At 39.5% G+C, this 21,100-nt stretch overlaps 1 protein-coding gene across 2 annotated transcripts in view; it reads left to right on the top strand.

Annotated features, from left to right (window-relative positions):
* PRKCG (protein kinase C gamma) overlaps positions 1 to 21,100 on the top strand; it is a 470,455-nt gene that overhangs the window by 431,348 nt on the left and 18,007 nt on the right. For both annotated transcript variants that reach the window (XM_089690977.1, XM_089690976.1), the window contains 6 exons: positions 4,839 to 5,012; positions 7,281 to 7,372; positions 7,972 to 8,034; positions 10,143 to 10,281; positions 15,308 to 15,388; positions 18,799 to 18,906. In XM_089690977.1, coding sequence (XP_089547103.1) covers positions 4,839 to 5,012; positions 7,281 to 7,372; positions 7,972 to 8,034; positions 10,143 to 10,281; positions 15,308 to 15,388; positions 18,799 to 18,906 — 657 coding nt within the window. The remainder of the gene's footprint in view (positions 1 to 4,838; positions 5,013 to 7,280; positions 7,373 to 7,971; positions 8,035 to 10,142; positions 10,282 to 15,307; positions 15,389 to 18,798; positions 18,907 to 21,100) is intronic.

The following is a 21,100-nucleotide window of genomic DNA, read 5'->3' as shown; positions in this document are numbered from 1 at the left end:
GATAGTTTGCCTGTTCTGCATCAGTACACTTAGACTTTATGATGAGAAGAGTAGTTTGGACTATCGCCTTACTGTGCTAGCAATTCAGTTTTAGGGGTATAGAGCCAGAGGATGAACTGTAAAGAGTCCACAGGACACTGTTCCACCAATTAAACAACTATGCAGGGAGAGGAATGACGAGGATTCAGTCAAAAGAAAGAAAATTAAACTTGTTACTATAACGGTTTCAACAGTGTTAGCTGAAATTCGACTTTAAATTGTCTGTTTCTTACCTAGCCCATTTAAAACTAAATTTGCATCTAGGACTAATCTGACCACAGGGTGATAACACTGCTGTGCAATTTCTTTGCACAACAAACAGTGTTGTCACCCTATTTCAGAAAGTGGAAAAATAACTGACCTACTGGCAGGATTAACTGGTATAAAAATTATGTTACAGGGGAACTCCCAAAATACATCACATAATTCAACTTTTATTTTATTATACTAAAGTGATTAGTCAAATTTAAATAGTTCTACAGCTTTGATAGGTATAAACATGAAAATATAAATGTCTTATGTTTCACCAAAATTGAGTCCTAAGTAATGACTGCATTTTTTGCCACAAAAGGAATCTACTCTCTACATGCTTTACTGTTAAGAATATGACCAAGAGAAAAAAAGCAACTAATTTATTATGCAAATGGTATGGTGTGAGATTCAGAGAGAAACTGAAATATTACAGGGGAGGAAAGAGAGGAAATGAAAAGGAAACATGTTAAGTTATTGTATAAAATTACAGGGTTCTAAAGATACTTTATAATTATGGGTACTAGAGGGGGATGTTCAGTATCATTGTGTCAGGTAGTTAGCCTATGTAACTTACCCAGAAAACAATAGAAGCTTCAAAAAAATAGGTTTTAAATCAAAGTTGTTTTTGGCAATTTTTATCTGTTGTTAGAAGTGTGAGTAGAAACTGGAAGACATTATTGCCAGTTTGACAGATAATATTTTAACTTTCCTTTTAAAGCAATGCGCTGTGCTGATTTCTTTCCTTTTAAATCTTTGCATTGCCTTAGCCAAAACCTCTTCTCAGGACTTTGGAGTAAATCCCTAAGCTCCTCTTGCAGCATTGAAAACAGACCATTCTCAGTAACCTAGAGGCCCATTACTGTGGATTCCCATCTGTTATGTAGAACCATAAGATTTTAGTGCTTTGAAAAAACTAAAGATTATACATGTTTGTCTTGTTTCCAGTATTCTCTAGTTTTAAAGTTTTCCTACAGTTAAATAGCTCAGAAGATTTTGTGAGCTCTTGGTCTATTAATGGGTATGAACAAAAAGTGAAATTAGCCCAGTTTTTCTTTTGTGTAAATTTGTTGTCATGAGAGGAAAATAAATACACAATGATTAATATGAAAATGTTATTGCCCTAGCAAGAATGGATCAATCTAAACAAAACCAGTATTTGAGGCATAATCTGACATTATTCTGATTATCGTTGGGAGAACTACAAAAAGAGATGTTGATGCTTGAAAAACAAATGTAGCTGAAATAAGGGCTTATGTTGATAAGTAAATGAACTGTTCAGTTAAGATCAGTTTGAGATGCTTCTGATGTTACTCAGAATTCATTATAGGGGCTGATGACCTGCTTCAGCTGCTTTTGCACAAGTCCATAGACTTGTATGAGAGGAGAGGCAGTTGTTAAGTGAACAAGAATCCACTGATACAGGCCCTTAAAGTAGTTCTGTGTAGTGAAAATGGCCAGAATTCACCCACAGCTGTGTAAGACCCCGATCATCAGCTACAAATAAGAATTAGTTGCAGCAACTGCAGCTTTAAATTGTACAACCAGCCATTGAAACAAGGTGTTTAGTTATGTTTTTACTGCACTTTAATTATTTTTTCATAACAAATAATTGGGAACTATTTGGAAGTATTTTTTTTCTTTTCTCTTTTTTTGGTGAACTATACATTAGAGAATCCTAGTTGACTGGTTATTGTGACAGTTTAACGGGTTCAATACTTTCTGAGTCACTGATGTAGAGCAAGTATACAGAGCGAGTAGATCTATGCAATTCTTTTCATTACGAATTGAAATTCAGATTAAATGTTTGTTGTTCGGAGATTCGGATGTATCCGCATCCCCAAATCACAATAGTAATGAATTTCAACGAGTCCGTAATAAATTATAACAAAAACAACAATTTTATTCGTATTCATTTGTTTGTGACTTCAGAGGGTTTTATACATTCTACAATGTGTCACACTCTATATTGTTATGATTGGCCAAAGCCAAAGTAGCAAAATATCAAAGTTGCAAGTAAGTTGTATCTAAGTCACAAGCAAGTTGCATCGAAGTCAAAAGCAAGTGGCCGAAATAACATGACAAACTAATGAATGAATCAGAATCTTCCGAAATAACTTCCGAAAATATGAATCAATTTTGAACAACGAATATAAAAAACAAATTCAAATATATGAAATGAATTCTGAAAATAAATCATTCTAACAACAAATATGACAAAATGAAATGACTAACTTAACAAATGAATCCGAAATGAAACTAATTTTTTCATCATGCATATTTCTAAGAGCAAGATTTCTGACTTTTTCACATGTTTCTAGCCAGTGACTCAAATAGAACTGAAGAACAACATACTTAAAGGACGCTGGGAACGTTTAGACTTGCAAATGTAATCAGATTATGGAAAATTTCAAATAAGCCGATTAGTTCTGGTGAGACAGCTCCCACACAACAAGGCTTTCCTCAATGGGCACCCAACAGTAGCTCAGACCATAGAAATGCAAAGAAGAGCTCCAGACCAAAACCAGATTTAAAAAAGTCCACAATAATTGTAACCGTTGGCAACAAAGCCATATAAAAACAGGCAATACATTTTGGAGGCAACACCACTCCCCCTTCATTAGGGCTACAAGAGTAAGCATAATAATGCTGTCTATATCTGCATATGAGTATATACCACAAAATCTGGTGCATCACATAATAACAACAAACTTGCCAGATGAACTACATTTTTCTCAACTGAATTAGAGAATATTGAAAGGTACAAATGATATACACAGTAAAACATGCAATAAGGGAAGTGGATATACAGGGTGCGGCAACATAACTTCCTTTTTTCAAAACGCAATAAAACCCATTTTATGAATCAGAATTGTTTTTATTGTTTTTAATAATGTAGGTACATATCTAAAGTTCTGTTTTACACAGTTTTGAAAATCATATCAGGTAGGTGACGCCCCCCATTGTCCATACACTGAATAAGCCGATTTCTGGCGTTTTTCATGACCCTTACCAGCATAGCAGTGGGTATGTTGGCAATTTCTGCGCGGATGATGGCCTTCAGGTCTTGTAGGGTCCTTGGACGGTTTACATAAACGCGGGATTTCAAAAAACCCCACAAAAAAAAGTCGCAAGGGGCCAAATTGGGGGAGCGGGCTGGCCACTCCAAATCACCCCTTATTGAGATGAGGCGCTCCGGGAAGTGTTCCCTTAAAACAGCCATTGATGCTCTTGAAGTGTGAGCCGTTGCTCCGTCCTGTTGTAACCAAATGTCCCCTAAGTCCAATTCATCAAGTCGTGGAAAAACAAATTCCTCCAACATGTTCACATACCGGTCTGAATTCACTGTCACTGTAACCTCATTTTCTTCAAAGAACCAGGGACCAATAATCCCAGCTGAGGCAATTGCACACCACACTGTGACTTTAGATGAATGCAAAGGCCTTTGATGCAATTCTCGAGGATTGGTGTCGGCCCAGTAGCGCATGTTCTGTTTGTTGACGCATCCAGTCAAGTGAAAATGGGCTTCATCACTGTAAAAAACAATTGCGTCCTCAGGGACATTTTCGAGTACTGCCTCACATGCGTTCCTCCGAGAATTGAAGTCGCGTTCGGAGAGTTCCTGCACAATCGCCAACTTGTACGGATGGTAATGAAGGTCATTGTGAAGAATTCGCCTCACTGAACGATCCGAAAGTCCAAGGGCAGATGCATGTTTGCGCGCAGAACGCTGCGGGGATCGCAAGATTGAAGCTCTCACTGCTTCGATGTTCTCAGGTGATCTGATGGATCGAGGGACTCCAGCTCTTCGTCTTGTCGTACTCGCGGTTTGTCTGAATGTAGTGACCCACGTAACAATTGATTTCCGGTCCGGGACACGGCCCAACGGGGCTACATTGAAGCGATGTCGGAAGGTGCGTTGGGTTGCGATCACAGAAAATCTGTTCGAAAAGTAGGCCTCTACGGCAAATGCACGCTGCTCACTGTTCCAACGCATGATGATGACTGACCTGGAAGAGAACAAAAACTTTAGAACTACGCCTGTCGCCTGAGACCACTCCCGCCCCGCTATGGCCGCTACAGCCTGAATTGCATGCATTTCAAAAAAGGAGTTATGTTGCAGCACCCTGTATAATGTAAACATGTATAAAATTGCATAAATAAGAAAATGTGCAAAAAATACAGAAAAATCAGGCTATAATAGAAATAAATGGCTACTAGAACAAGTACTAAAAAAGTAAGTATTAAAACATTGAAAGACCAAGCTGCTGAAATAAAATTAATTAACTCCTAAAATTAGTATCAAGAAACTGAGAATAAGCTACTGAAATAAAACGAATTACAGCAGCTCCTAAAATTTGTACAAAATGCTAAAATGAATACTAAAAACATAAGAGACCAAACTGCTTTTATTTTAGCAGGTCTTTTTAATTTAATTTTGCTTTCTACCAGGCATCAGCAGACAAATCAGTGTCCAGATTACCCTGATAAATGGTTTCCATTGGGCTTTCATTTATCTTCATCTTCTACTTGTGTTCCTAATTTTTCAGGTCATGTTGGCTGAGAGACGTGGATCTGATGAACTCTATGCTATCAAAATTCTGAAGAAGGATGTCATTATACAGGATGATGATGTGGAGTGCACCATGGTGGAGAAACGTGTCTTAGCCTTGTCTGATAGGCCTCATTTCCTGACACAACTTCATTCTACATTTCAAACTGTGGTATGCTTTATCTATAATGCTCCTTAATATTTTGGCTTCGAAGGAGAGCACCAGTGGTGACTCTAGGAACAATATATGGGGGGGCACATAAGATACCACAGTCATAACTGGGGGGAGGGCACTAATAATTTTCACCTCTAAATCATACCACTGGAAACAACTAAATAAGTATATATAAATAAGATGACAAAAAACGAGAGTAATGCAGTATGCAATAATACTTTTTTATTGTACTAACCTAAAACTTAAAAGAAAAGCTTTCAAGAGTTTTCCTTTCTTTTTCCTTTCTTCCTCAGGTATTGCTTCAGACCCGAGAAAGTGAGGAAAACTCTCAAAAGCTTTTCTTTATAGTTCAAAGCAATTTCAGCAAACATCAGGCCTGTGTAAATAATCCCCTATGTTAAATATGTCACTAATGAAGACCAGTGAATATTATAATTAGATTATGACCAGCTGGATTTTGTGCATAGATTAGATGTGGCCTGGGAAGTTAACATTATTAATTTTCTCTTCTCAGCATGAGTAAATAGCTTCTCCTAAGAAAAAGCACATGACGGTCAGAGGTGTAACTGGGAACTTCAGGGCCCCTCTTCAAGAATCCATGAATGGTCAGAGGTCGCAGACATACAACAGGAGATGGTCAGAGACTACAGACATACTACAGGAGATGGTCAGAGACTGCAGACATACTACAAGAGATGGTCAGAGACTGCAGGCATACTACAGGAGATGGTCAGAGACTGCAGGCATACTACAGGAGATGGTCAGAGACTGCAGACATACTACAGGAGATGGTCAGAGACTGCAGACATACTACAGGAGATGGTCAGAGACTGCAGATATACTACAGGAGATGCTCAGAGACTGCAGCCATACTACAGGAGATGGTCAGACACTGCAGACATACTACAGGAGATGGTCAGAGACTGCAGACATACTATAGGAGATGTTAGAGACTGCAGACATACTACAGGAGATGGTCAGAGACTGCAGACATACTATAGGAGATGGTCAGAGACTGCAGATATACTACAGAAGATCTTCAGAGACTGCAGACATACTATAGGAGATGGTCAGAGACTGCAGACATACTACAGGAGATGGTCAGGAACTGAAAACACAATACAGGAGAAGGCTATGCAGCGTAAACGCTGCTAGGCGACTGGCGGGGGGGGCTCAGCTGTCTACAATAGTGCTTGCCGTCCCATGCATGAGCCTATTAGCACTATAACGTAACCAGCACTGGGTCCTAATGCACTGCCTCTGAAGACAGAAACGCCGGACCAGAGCTATTAGAAGCAGGAGCAGGACCACAAGAGGAGGCTGGAAATCCCCACAGTAGTGGAATGCCAGGACCTGGCCTCAAGTGCGACCCTAGTAGTTTCATCACTGTCTCAGTGGGAGGATTCCCCCATCCACCTTGAATGTGTAGATGGGGGGAATTGGATCATATTTTTTTCCGTTCAACCCAATGGTTGAATGAAAAAAAGTGATCACTGTATGGGCTGCCTAAGTGTTACCTGGAAGTGAGCAAGTTTGTGAAGCTCTTGGAAGAACATAGAGGAGAAGAGAGGCAGATGGGGAGAGAAGGAAGGGAGATGGGAACAGATTGGTGATCACAGTGTGTTGCAGTGCTCAGTGTTCACTCGCTCCAGGGCAAAGATTGTTATTGGATGACTCAGGCAGCGGCATCATTTACATTTTCCACCCACACATTTCCTTTCTGTCAGATACAGCTGCACGTCTGGGATAGGAGAGTGGGCCAGGCAGACACAGAAGGAATAGGGGCGGGGGAGGAGGAGGAGCAGGTTGTATTCTTCTCTCCACTCCTGTCCATGAGGGGAGGGGGAGTGTGCTCACTTGGCTGAGTTTGTGTCTGTGAGAGTGTAGACACTCGGCTCAGCTGCAGCCACTGGTCCCTACATTTTTTCAAACTGTCCCTACAGTAATAGACTGTTCACAACACTGCTTGGACCCCCCCCCCCTTCATAGAGGCAGAACAACAGGGCCCGGTCACAAGTGCGACCCTGGTAGTTCTGCCACTGGTGGGGAAGCACACGGGTGGGCGGGGGGCAAGGCCACTGGAGAGCACAGTATAACAAGTCAAACCACCATACACGTTAGCATATTATATAAAATTCACCAAGACTTATCACTAGACTATTTCGATTGCCTTGAAGATTCTCTGTAAGAATATCATTGTGCATTCTTCTGCGTCCACTATATTTAGATCACCTGTGCACTAAATGATTGTGATTCTATCTCTAGGATCGCCTTTATTTTGTTATGGAATATGTGAATGGCGGGGACCTGATGTATCACATCCAACAGGTTGGCAAGTTTAAGGAGCCCCATGCCATGTAAGTATCCTGGCAACTTGGCTTTTCTTGCAGTTTTATGTAACATAAAATGGTCTGAGTATCACACGATCAAAGGTAGATAGACAAATCATCAAGAAGATATTGCTAGACGTTGTAGAGGTTTAAAGAATCAGTTTCACAAAGAAATACATCTTATGGCAAACAATTAGTGGACATCTGACCATCACACCTACAACTATATGGCCAGATGTATGTGGACACCTATCCAGATTACGTTCAGGAGTGCAGCAGAATACAAAGACATGTCAGACAGTCGTACACTTCCAACCTTGTGGCAAAGGTTTGGGGCAAAAACTGTTCCACCATGACAGTGCGCCTGTGCACACAGCAAACTTCAAAAAGACAAATGCAAAGAACTGAAATGAACTGGAATGAGGATTGTGAGTCAAGTCTTCTCATCCAACATCGGTACATTAACATACAAATATTCTTTTGGCTGAATAAGAACAAATTCTTACAGACACTTTCTTCTTGGAGAAAGCCTTCCCATAAAGGTGGAGGCTGTTGTACCTGGGGTGGGGTTAGAATCGGATTCATATTATATTTATGTTATCACTATTCATATGTTTTTTATATAGGTTTTACGCTGCTGAGATTGCCATTGGTCTCTTTTTCCTCCACAACAAGGGAATCATCTACAGGTATAGCATGCACATGTTTTTTTCTGTCATTTGTGTGGTAGTATAAAATATATATTATATATAATATTAGTAATTAGACTGCCCTGATATTTATATTAGCGATATCGAACATGAAAAAACCTATATAAGGATATTTAGACTTTTAAAATGTAGCTAAAATTAAAATATTACTTTGAAGGAATTGATTTTGGAATTGGGGAGAAATATCCGCCATGCCGGTCATATATTACTTTTAAATATTTTTAAAAAGTGTATGTCTAGTCTTAGTCTGTGTTTTCTGCTTTATATGCATTCCTGTGTATAGTTTTTCTATATTGGGTATCTCTAATACGAGTTTGAGGGGAGTCTAATTGGTAATATATTTTAATGTGAAAGTAAACCAAACGGAGAGTGTTGTTTTTTTTTTTTTTTTTTTCAGTTGACCATTTGGTTGTCCACATCTGAGCTTCTCATTTTCTATCAAAATATTGGGATACTGTCTTTTCCAATGCATATATAGACATTTTTGATAAGTGCAAGGAGTAAATTGTAGTAGTCCATAGCAACTAAATAGCATCTATCTATTTCTTCTCTGGCTTCAGTGAGCTTAATTTAAATTGATTTTGCTCCATATATTGTTATTGAACATGACTCAAAGCCACTAGATTCTTATCAATAAATATTAGCCCAGAGTAGATAGCTTGTATTAGCTGATTTAAGGTACACTTAAAGTGTCTTGCATAATCCAGTGCCTCCAGCATATACAGGTACCACTGGGTTGCTACCTATATGTAATATTTTTTTTTTTCAGTTTAAAGTGGTTGTAAACCCCTGAAATGAAACATGAACAAAGCATATCCTTCTATAGTGTGTAAGTTCCTCTATCCAAAGCATCAAGTGTGTTTTTTGTAATTTCTGCTCTGTCTGAATAATCTTTAAGAGTCTATGACAGCACTAAGCCATCCCGGAAGACATCCCTGCCCTCATCCAGCACACAGTAGATGATTGACAGCCTCAGTTGTGCATGTTTCCCTAAGAAACTGTGTGTGGGGATGACCTCTCCCTCCACTCAGGTCTCAGATTACATTCAGCTCTGTGCCCTATGCTGTACAGTGTGTGACATCAGATCCCTACCCTCTGCCTCTGGAAGCTCAGAAATGCTGTATAAAATGTGTTCTTTAGAGGCCTGTACAGGAGAGAAGGCTCTAGATAAACAGGTATAACTTAGGAAGGGGGATTTTTTTTTATCTCTATGTATCACCTGAGGCTAGTCACTACTGTTAGTATACATAAGAGTTTATGACCCCTTTAAGCATTGTGGTACGAAGAATGTGTTCTGTTATGCATATATTTCCTGTGTCATTTGGGTTGTGTGCCTTCCCCTGCCCCCCCTGCCTTTTTATTGGACCATTATTGTGATGCACATTTTTGCTATAGAGCACAGCAGTGGTGGAGCCCCTCAACAGTCTAGTCTAAAACAGCATCTAATAGGGATGTATACTATTTCCCTATTTATTGATGTGATAAATGGCAGGAATCCTTTCTTCACAAACCAGGGGTAAAGTGTTAGGTGGTCTTTTTGCCCGCTTTACCAGATCACCAGATTTTGACTTGAGTGAATGGACTTATTTATTCCTAATGTGGAGTATTTGTGTTTGAATTTTAAGAGGTTCATAATTTGATTGCATACATTACAGGTAAACTCAAAAATCTATTTGAAATGAGCATTTGGTAAACTGCTTTTCAGTTTATAGTAAGTGCAATTCATGGAGCTGATTTATTAAAAGCGGAGAGTGCAAAATCTGGTGCAGCTGGGCATGGTAGCCAATCAGCTTCTAACTTCAGCTTGTTCAATTAGGCTTTGACAGTAAAACCTGGAAGCTGATTGGTTTCTGTGCAGAACTGCACCAGATTTTGCACTCTCCACTTTTAGTAAATCAACCCTCATATGTATGTGTTTTGTTTCTAGTGAAGTGATTCACTGTACTCTGATGGTGATGGGTATATATTCAATTTCTTGTAAATATAAACAGGGTGCTATGTGTTTTCCTAGAGATCCATGACACTGATTCTCTGTGTTCTATTAGTAGAGTAGCAGTATGCCATTCCTCTGTTCTTTCTGTACACAGGGACCTAAAGCTGGACAATGTTATGCTGGATGCTGAGGGACACATTAAAATCACTGACTTTGGAATGTGTAAAGAGAACATTTTCAGTGGAGCTACTACTCGCACCTTCTGTGGAACTCCAGACTACATCGCTCCAGAGGTAGTGCCTCTATTCTCCACCATACATACACCTGTAACAAGACCTTCTTTGCAACTTAAATAAGTATCTAAGTATCTGCTGTGATTTTAACAAGAATAAATAATGATTTTATATTTACTTTGTTAATGTTTATTATGTTAAGGAGTATAATATGAACATTTTGAAAACCTTTTTGCCTATTTCTAATAAGGTAACTTTAAAATATTGCACATGAATATTTTATACTTACATTTCCAGTCAGTATGTAGAGCTCCAGACTGCTTTTCACTTGTTTATCTGTCTATTATTTGTTGCTAAATAAGCTTGTGATTTACAGAGCTCAATATCTTAAGCTTAAAACTCACTTGGACCAATGTAAGTATGCATGTGCCATACCTGTGGCATCCCTGTGTAATCTGGAAATCACTGTAGTAAGCACTACTGCTACCAAGATTTCCACAATTTTCTGGATCCTGTGCTGAGTAGCTCTCCTGCTGCATTGTGAACAGAAGTTCGCTCACTTGGCATGGTTGCCATTCAGGGAATATTTAGCATTTTCTCAATGAATGCAAGGCATTCTGTGATTGGGTGAGACAAGGAGGTGGAGCAATGACATCAGATATCCACCTCGTCTAATCAGAGATCATTTTGCTTTCACTGAGCAAATGTAAAGTGTTCACTGAGTGGCATCCATGTCAAGTGAGGGACCTGTGTTCAGTAAACAGCCGGGTGACACAGGACTTGGAAGCTAGTGGCAATCACTGTAGTAACAATGCCTACTACAGTGATTTCCACAGGGATAACACAGGTATGACAAATACAAACTTATAGATTCTGCTATGCTCTTTATAAAAAAAAAACATAATCTTTTGTTAAAAAGTGTCATGGATGCTCTTTGTGGTAAATATTTATTTGTTAATATGAGATTAAAAACGTACTACCTAAAGCTTGGTTGAACACTCTTCTTTTAAAGCAGACATAACCTGAGTAGAGAAGCCTGTTCCCTGCCATCATGCTGTGGACTGGAACCCTTCCCTGTATGGAAGCAGTGGTCTGACACACTCCCTGCCAAGTCAGAGTTATCCAGTCAGCAAGGAACATGAGCTTCACCATTTGCAAAGCTTTAGGTCTTATACAGTAATGGATGTGCTAGACCTCTGCAGAGAGACCACTGATTTCCCACAGAGAGCAAGGGTCTGACTTTGCAGATGCTGGCAGTGGACAGGCTTGTTGACTCAAGTTATAGCTGCTTTTGAAAGAAAATTAATGGTTTGATATTATAAACCATTTGTTTTAATGCACATGGATTGTATTTCGAAGATCTAAGGGGTATCTATGGTCAAAATTTAAAATCCTATTTTCATTTCTACCTTCTGATTAAATTGCTTCTAGCCTGCCCCTATTAATCTGAACAATCTAGAGGTTTGTAAACTTACTTTGTAAAGAATTCCACATATTTACTTTGAATTTTGTGACGCATAGTCACTATGCCCTATGAGTAGGTACTGCTGTGTCAAAAATTTCACAGAGCCTGCTTTCTGAACCACAGAGGTGCTGAGAGGAGGAGTTTCAGGAGGCGGAATCAGTACAGAAACAACATTTTTCTGGCAGCAAGATACCATGGGATATGTAGTCCTTAGAAATGGAAAGTAAACAGCAGAGTAGAAGCTGCAAAACATGCAGGGAATCCAGAAAGTTGTGGAAAGAGATTGTCAGCAGACAGGCAGTGCTCACTACGTGAAAATAGAATTTTCAAGTATGCTTGTATTGAATTGTCGATTATAACTACTGTTTGTGTTTTAAAAGAAAATTGACCTAAAATCATCATGATTTTCTTTCTTAAATTATTTGAGCTTTTTATTTATAATCCCACACACACCTACCTTTCCTTGTTGTGAAATAGGTGCTCAGTGAGATCTGGCAAGATTGCCAAATAATCCTTCTTGTTTTTATAGTCAGCAGTGTAAAGGTTTAATTCATGTGCTTGTTTTTCATGCTAACTTCCTCTTCTCTGAAAATGCCTTGAAAATAGGATAGACAAACGATTTAATTTAAACCTGCCCTGACATTTGACAGGGGGAGAATAAAAATTGAAATTAGGTTGATTGGTAAGACGCAATGCAGGCAGTTATCATTGTATCCACAGTTTGAGTGGTCTGAAGCTCCTTGGTTGGTATAGAACAATGCCAGGAGTTCTTGTTTTAACCACATAACTTGACAGACCCAAAGCTCATTGGTTGGTATGGGACAATACAGGCAGTATTTATTTTAGTCATAACTTGAGCAACCTGAAGCTTAGACATGCTTACTTTTCTTGGGGGTAAAAAGAGGTAAATGGTTACTTGGTAGAGAAGAAAATCCTTTACCCTCCCTTAAACTTACTTGAGTCTTATCTTGATCCAGCAGTGTGCCTGTCTGCAGTGGTGCTGGTCTCTCTCTCTCCTCGCAGGACAGAGAAGCAGCAGAGGGAGCCATTGGTTTCCTGCTGCTATCAATCAAATCCTGCAAGCAGAGAGAGAGGGCAGCAGGGCCAAGCCGCATTGTGTGTGTTTATAGATCCACACAGTTTGGCTCAGGAGCAAGCCCACAGGGGTGCCCCATATTTTTTAAACAATGAGCCTTTACAAATGCTTTAAAACACATGCACCAGGAAGATTTACCTGCATTGAATATTCTGCTTTATAAATATGATCCTTAAAGCCAGAAATTGATTTAGGTCCTGCTGTTTCTCCCGTCCTACACCCAAGAAAAGATGGAGCTCTCTAAAGAACAGGTACATCAGTGGCGTAACTAGAACCTTCAGGGCCTTGGTGCAAGAAACCACGAAGAGCGCCCCTGACCCCCTTCTGAATCCAGTGGCGGAACGCCAGGGCTCTGTCGCAAATGTAACCTTTGTGACCCTGGTATTTCCACCACTGGCGTCAGTAGTTTTTAAATTTTTTTTTTAAATATTATTTTTTACAATTTTCTTAAGGGGGGCTTAGGTGAGATATCAGGTGTCTAAAAAGAAAGGAAGGAAGGAAAAGGAAAATAAAAGGAAAAGAAAAGGACAAAGTCCCTTATATATTAGAGTACTCACTGGGAGGCAGGAGAAAAAAGGGAGGAGGGGGATTTCACTCACAGTGAATCGGCCGGCTGCACCTTTTCTCTTCTGCCTGGACTTCAAACTTCCTTCCCACTCAGTGTGGGTGGGGCAGACACAGGAGCAGAGGAAGGGGTGGGAGAAGGAGGAGGAGCAAAAGCAGCAATCTCTCCTTTCCTGTCTATTCAGGGGAGAACTGTCAGTGCTAGCTCTCTCAGCTCAGATACAGCCGAAAGAAGCTGGATAGGAGGAGTGGGGGGGGGGGGGGGGGGGGCGGCTGCAGATAGAGGAATCCATCTCTATGTTCCTGCTGAAGCCACTGAATGCCTGTTTCTCCTGCTCTCCCGCAGGCATTCTGTAGCTGCAAGAGGAACACAGAGAGATTGGTTCCTCTATATGCAGTCGCCCCGTGCTCCTCCAATCTAGGCATACAGGTGGCTACACGGGCCGACTGCAGCATGGGCCCGGTTTGCAATTGCGACCCCTGTGACCCCTGTAGCTACGCCCCTGAGGTACATTTTCAGGGCTGTAACTTATTTATTTCCTAGTGACATCATCGAAAAGTAGTGTGAATTTTGTCTTGATCTCTAATAACAACAATCACTTAAAATGTTTGTAGATCTTAACAATTAACTTATCTTATGTGCTCCTTTTTGGTCTGTTAAAAATACACATTAAATATTTTGTTATATGTAAAATAAATGCAAAAAGTACATGTTGGCTATGTCAGAAATTTAAAGCTCTCCTATATCCTATTCACATTCCCATGTTATCTTAAGGAGCCTGATTAGACATTCTAGTTCTTATCTTCGACTACAGAACAATTAGCCCTGGTTCACACTAGTGCGGCTTTGAAACCCCGCTACTTTGGCATGACTTCAAAGCCGCAAATCAGTGCGATTTGCACCTTTGATTTCATTGCGGCTTGCGACTTCGTTTAACAGAAGTCTATGCAAGTCACAATGAAATCAGACAAAAGTAGTGCAGGAACCTTTTTCAAAGTCACTGAGACATGAGCCGAGCCAATTTTAATTGTTCCATTGCTGCGATGGGGTACAACTTGTCATGCGATTTAGAACAGTTAAAACACACAACAGATTGCATTGGTGTGAATGAGAGCTTAGTGCTCATGTTGTGGATGTGGGAAGAAGGGGTGTGATTCAATAGTTAAGCAAAACAAATCTGGATAGGGCTGACACCACCCAGACCAAGTAAATACATTTCTGGTGCAGAAATGTACTTGCAGGGATAAAACACAGGAAATGTACATGTATTGCACATATGTACTATGTTTTTTAATCCCTTCCTGCCCAGTATTATTAGTACAGTGCCAGTGTTTTTTATTATCACTGATCACTGTATTAGTGTGTTATTAGTTATTGGGATGTCAGTGGCAGTTAGTCAGTTCCCCCCAGTGTCAGAATGCCCTCCGCAGTCCCGCTATATTTAATCTTAGTCGCTGATTGCCGCCATTACTGGTATTAAAAAAAAAATTCCAGTATATATACCACCATTTGTAGACGCTATAACTTTCATGTAAATCAATTAATTTACACGTATTGGGATTTTTTTTAGCAAAGACATGTAGCAGAATACATTTTAGCCTAAATTTATAACGAAATTAGATTTTTTTACTGTATATGTTTTATAGCAAAAAGTAAAAAATTTTTTTTTATTCAAAACTGTCGACCTTTTTTTGTTTATAGCGCAAAAAATAAAAAACACAGAGGTGACCAAAGAAAAACCAAAAGAAAGCTCTATTTGTGGGAAAAAAAGGATTTAAATTTCATTTGGGTGCAGCATTACATGACCACGCAATTGTCAATTAAAGTAATGCAGCAACGTATCACAAACAATGGCCTGGTCAGGAAGGGGGTAAATCCTCTGGAGGGCAAGTGATTAATGTATGTGGTTGTTTTGATATATTTGGACATTTCTTTCTTATTACGTATTTATTCCTTTCAGATTATTGCATATCAGCCTTATGGAAAATCTGTTGACTGGTGGTCCTATGGAGTCTTACTGTATGAAATGCTTGCAGGACAGGTAAATCTTTTGTTTCATCAAGTTGTAAAAGTGCAAATGACATGCTGAAATGGAGCATGATAACATTAGTTGATAGACCATTTTAGCATGCCTTACACCCAGGGGCGGACTGACCATTTGGAAACTCAGGCACTGCCTGAGGGCCCGGGGTCAGTAGGGGGCCCCATGAGATGCCCCCGGTACCTTTTTCATAGGCTTTTTTGAGTTTGGGCAAGGACACAGGGGCCCCATGATCCCCTATTGCCCAGGGGCCCCATGAGTTGTCAGTCCGCCCCTGCTTACACCTCGGTCACATTGGGTGCGACTTGGCATGCAATTTTCATGCCATGCGACTTGAAAATTGTATGTCAAGTCACACCCTATTGTCCGCTATTAGAGTGGTCATATCGGTGCGGTTCCGACTTGGTCAGAGCCGCACCGATTTCTAAAGTAGTGCATCCACTACTTTTGGTGCAATTTGCATAGACATCTGTGTCAGATGTCTTGCAAATCGCACCTGAAATAGGGGGGTTGAAGCTGAACTCAAGACAGATTAAAAAAAGGCACAGATCGGTGTAGCTGTGTAATTATTCATGCATTGTCTTACTTTAAATACAGTTTATATTATATTATTAGTATTATACAGGATTTATATAGCGCCGACAGCAGCGCTTTACAATATAAAGGGAGACAGTACAATTACAATACATTTCAGTGTAAAAAGGCACGAGTTTCCCGCAAAGCAGTAATAAACACCTCTAGGACACTTGTACCTACTGAACAGGTAAGCCTATAATAAAACTTACCTGTAGGTACAAAGAATACCTCCTAAACATGCACTGTTTAGGAGATATTCACTGTTTTTGCAACACAGGAGAAGAATGTCACCAGCACACGGAGGACTTCCAGTATGGGTCCAAAGCATTAATAAGCTTTTGGTTGTAACATGACAAAATGTGGAAAATTTCAAGGGGTATGAATACTTTTTCAAGGCACTGTAGTTACAGCAAGTGCAACGTTTCAAAGTCTCACAGGACCTCTTCATCAGGCATGTGAAGGGGTCACATGGCTGATGAAGGGGTCCTGCGAGAGTCCAAAACATTGCTCTTGCTGTAACTACATTGCCTTGAAAAAGTATTCATACCCCTTGAAATTCTCCACATTTTGTCATGTTACAACCAAAAATGTAAATGTATTTTATTTTGATTTTATGTGATACACCAACACAAAGTGGCACATAATTGTGAAGTGGAAGGAAAATGATAAATGGTTTTCTAAACTTTTTTACAAATAAATATCTGAAAATTGTGGCGTGCATTTGTAAATGGGGCTGAATACAAATGCTCACCACACTTTTCAGATATTTATTTGTAAAATATTTTGGAAACCATTTATCATCACAATTATGTGCCACATTAACATAAAATCCCAATAAAATACATTTACATTTTTGGTTGTAACTTAATTAAATGTGGAAATTTCAAGGGTTATGAATACTTTTGCAAGGCACTTTATGTGATCGCTTATTAAAGTCTTGGACCCATGCTGGAGATCCTTGGTGTGCTGGTGACATTCTTCTCCTTTGATTCTTATTGTTTTCAGCTGATGGTCGCTGCTGCAGCAGCTGCTTATACACACAGCCATTTTTTAACACAGGAACATGTGCGTTGGGATCATGCATTTTTGTTTTTGAAACGCCACACATGCACTCTGAAGGGACGACATACTCATGCTGTCCCTTCAGAGCTGTGTGCAGCAACCGTGATTCCTGTGCACATGAGTGGGAGGGATGTCATCAGCACTCAGCCATTCAAGCGCCCTGAGCCCTCGAACCCAGAAGGAAGACCGGGTGAACACGGAAGCCCTATCAGTGGTGGCAAGACTTTGATTTAAGATAACTCTTTCATAATGTACTAGCATGTGATGCATACTAGCACATTATGTCTTTATCTTGCAGGGAGGAAGGGTTTTTTTTTCGTTTTTGCCCAACTTCACTATCGCTTTAAGTAAGACTCTTGCTGTATACTGTGAACCAGGGTTCAGGCTGAGAGAGTGCAAGGAAATCATTCTGTTTGTAGCCCATATTGTCCTTGATTATTTTCCCACCAGGCCTGGGAGAAATAATGCTCCAGACACCAAAGTGTGCAAGCTAAATCTCTAAAAGTTTAATGCAAGACAAGAACTGTTATACAGAACTCAGTAGGCATTCTTTAATCTTAGGATGACCAATGAAACATTCCATTCTTATCAATATAGTTATGTGAAGAACAGAAACTAAGGGATACCATATAAGGTGGTTCCGTTTACAGTGAAATGAAACCATTCTCAGAAAACGAGAGAGAAGTTACAAGCGAAACTAACTGTTTACACATCTAGAGGCTTTATACAAAATGGATGCCAGTTAATAAGACATATTTCCTTACAGGGAGGGAGCATCAGCAAGAGTTCACTCAGGTGTGCTGTAATGCAAGGGGCATGTTCATAGTAGAAGAGAGCACAATGACAAGAGAAGAGCTGGTTTGTGTACTGGTTATCCTCTCCATGTCCAGTCGCAGAGTGGTGGTGAAGAGGACTTTGAGTGAAAGTGAAAGTGAAACTGCATCAGGGAAAAAGCTGAACCAGGGAAACCCTTCTCTACTGCTAGACAGAGCTATTCTGTGTGGCACAGCTATGTAAATGAGCTGAAACAACTCTCTTGTATGTATTTCATCTGTGTATTTAGCCTGACATTTGTTTGTAAAGAATATCTAAATCCAAGAACAAGTATGTATTATAGCAGCTTACTAGCCCTTAAAGGAGGTCAGACTTGAATATCATTTCTAGAATTTTACAGTTTAGGGCAGTAAGTAAAGGCTTAGTTAGTACACAAAATTCTTTGTCAGGATATAAATGAATACACAAATGAACATTCTCTTCTCTATCTAGTTATCAGGTTAGAATATACATGTTAAATCATAGCCTCTATGTATTTTTCCAGTTGTGCTAATAACACTGAATATCATGTTAAAGCACACACAAAATCTTCTGGGTGGAGCAGTGACAAAGAGACCTTAACTTTAATTATTACCATGACCAGAAACTCAGAAGAAATTTGTAGATTACCTGAAAAGAGTAAAGATACTAAACCAGTTCTATCAGTAAGCCCCCTGTCAACCCTATGGATTGCAGGGAAGTTTGCTAAGCCCTATTAGTATTGTTGTGGGCCTGATTTCAAGTTCAGCAAAGATAGATCCTGCCTGCAGGACAATGCAATGCACAGATGATATGCATCTAATGCAGATGTGGTACAGCACACTGTAGACGTGCTTTGGGATGCAGTTGACTATGCATTGAAATACACAGTACATAAAAATCACCAACCAAGTGCAATTTGCGTTATGTTTTCAAAATATGTTTACAAATCCATCTTTCTGTCCCCTGTGTCTCAACAGCCTCCATTTGATGGTGAAGATGAAGATGAACTTTTCCAGTCCATTATGGAGCAGACTGTATCTTATCCAAAATCTATGTCCAGAGAGGCTGTCTCCATATGCAAAGGGGTAACAAAGCTAATACTGTCTTGAACTGTATGTACATGATGTATGCAGTAGAGCCGTGGAGGTACCCAGAACATGCATGTGGCTCTCCAGCAGTGCAATTGAGGCTGTCCTAAGAACCTCTGCATTGTGCATATCATGGATATACTTTACATGGCTCTCACTCTTTATTGGCCTAATGCTGAGTGATCAGGGATGGAAGACATCTAAAAAAAAGGAGATGATATGAAATATTTTTTGGGGTGTTTGCTGACTTTCAGACCTTCTGTCTGTAGCTAGTACCATGTGTGATAATGTAGACTGGGCACCCCAGAAAGCTTTGTGAGAGGACAAAGGGCAGCCATGTTGTTCAGAATTGACAAGTTTACCATGACATTTTATTAGAATAGGAGACAGAGCAACTGTGACACCCCTTTCAGCTACAGTCCCAGGAGTGCATCTCCATAGCCTTTTAACTTGAGTCAACATTTCTACAAGGGTCTAGAAACATCAAAAGGACTGCCATCTCAACTCAGTAATGGCTATATAACCCATTCTATTATACCATTACCTATCAAATAACTAATAAACAGGGATTTGCTAAAGCTGTAAATAATTAATTCAAAGCATTTAGCAGGGGATTTAGAATGGAACACTGCAGTATGTTAGGTGTTGCTTATCTTAACTCTGTAAACATCTACCTCGAGGTGATTGTAGCCGTATTAGTGCACTTGTGATAGTAACTGGCTGTTATACTTTTTTTTATTTGCACTAACATTTTTTCAGGACAAGCTCTTGGGATATGTCCCCTTCTTCAAAGTCCAAGCAGTATTAGTACTGCTTGGACCTACTATTGGTTGTATATTTATATGTGGAAGAAAATACTAAACAGATAAAGACCACACTTGACTAGGTTATCATTTACAGTTATATACTTGTTAGACACACAGTTGACCCCTTGATGTTAACCCCTTCCCAGCCAGTGTCATTATATGTAATCACTGTATTAGTGCCACTATTGATGTCAGTGTCAGTCAGTTAGTTTACCTCCCAGCCAGCGTCAGCTGTGGCCAGATTGTCTGCCACGCTATAACAGTCTCACTATAAGTCACTGCTCACCACCATTACAAGTATAGTTGCTGCGTAAATTCCAATATATATACCTCTCACAACCTGGTTCACCTGTTGGTGGTGCTGTGGATTTCTGGGCAGAAAGCTGTAGTTTTTAGTGTCCACCAGCAGGTGTCTCCCAGCAGCCAGCAGGTTCCAGCAATCAGCTCCACCTGGCCACACATGCAGGGAGGGTACTTAAGTTCCACCTCTGCTGTTGCTCCTTGCATCTTTTTCACTGTAGATAAATCTTACATTAAAGATATATTTATATGGTCTTTGGTCCCAGTTTTCCTTGTGTAGCTACACAGATCTGGTCATCCCCTGTGATGACTCCTGACAATACCATTGTTTGTGAATGCTTTAACTTTCATACAAACCAATTAATGTATAACTATTGTGATTTTTTTAACCAAAGACATGTAGCGGAATAAATTTTGGCCAAAATGTATGAAATTATTTATTTTTTTAAATTTATTGGAAATGTTTTATAACATAGAAAATATATTTTTTTCCCAAAATTTTTTGTTTATTTCCATTTATATAATAAAAAATAAACAACCCAGTGGTGATCAAATACCAGCAAAAGAAAGCTGTATTTTTGTGAAAAATAAAATTATGTATATTTTGTTTGTGTACAGTGTTGCATGACTGAGCAATTACTAGTTAAAGTAGTGCAGAGCTAAAAAACAAAATATGCCCTGGTCAAGAAGGGGGTAATACCTTCCAGAGGTCAAGTGGTTAAAACATCCTATAGAGAGGAACAGAAGTATTTGAACACCGTGCGATTTTGCAAGTTCTCCCACTTAGAAATCATGGAGGGGTCTGAAATTCACATTGCAGGTGCATTCCCACTCTGAGAGACAGAATTTTTTTAAAAAATTCAGGAAATCACATTGTTTGATTTTTAAAGAATATATTTGTCTTGCACTGCTGAACATAAGTATTTTAACACCTGAGAAACAGCAAGAATTCTGGATCCCAAAGACCTGTTAATGTGCCTTTAAAAAGTCCACCTCTACTCCACTCATTAATCTAACTTAATATACAAATGGTATGCAGCGCTAAATAGTATATCAACCATCAATGTATAGATGGATGAGACAAT

Source organism: Staurois parvus, unplaced genomic scaffold (assembly GCF_062004578.1).
Source record: "Staurois parvus isolate SC_StPar_1 unplaced genomic scaffold, SC_StPar_1.0 ptg000548l, whole genome shotgun sequence".
Classification (NCBI taxonomy): Eukaryota; Metazoa; Chordata; class Amphibia; order Anura; family Ranidae; genus Staurois; species Staurois parvus.
This window is presented reverse-complemented; position numbering and strand designations above follow the sequence as displayed.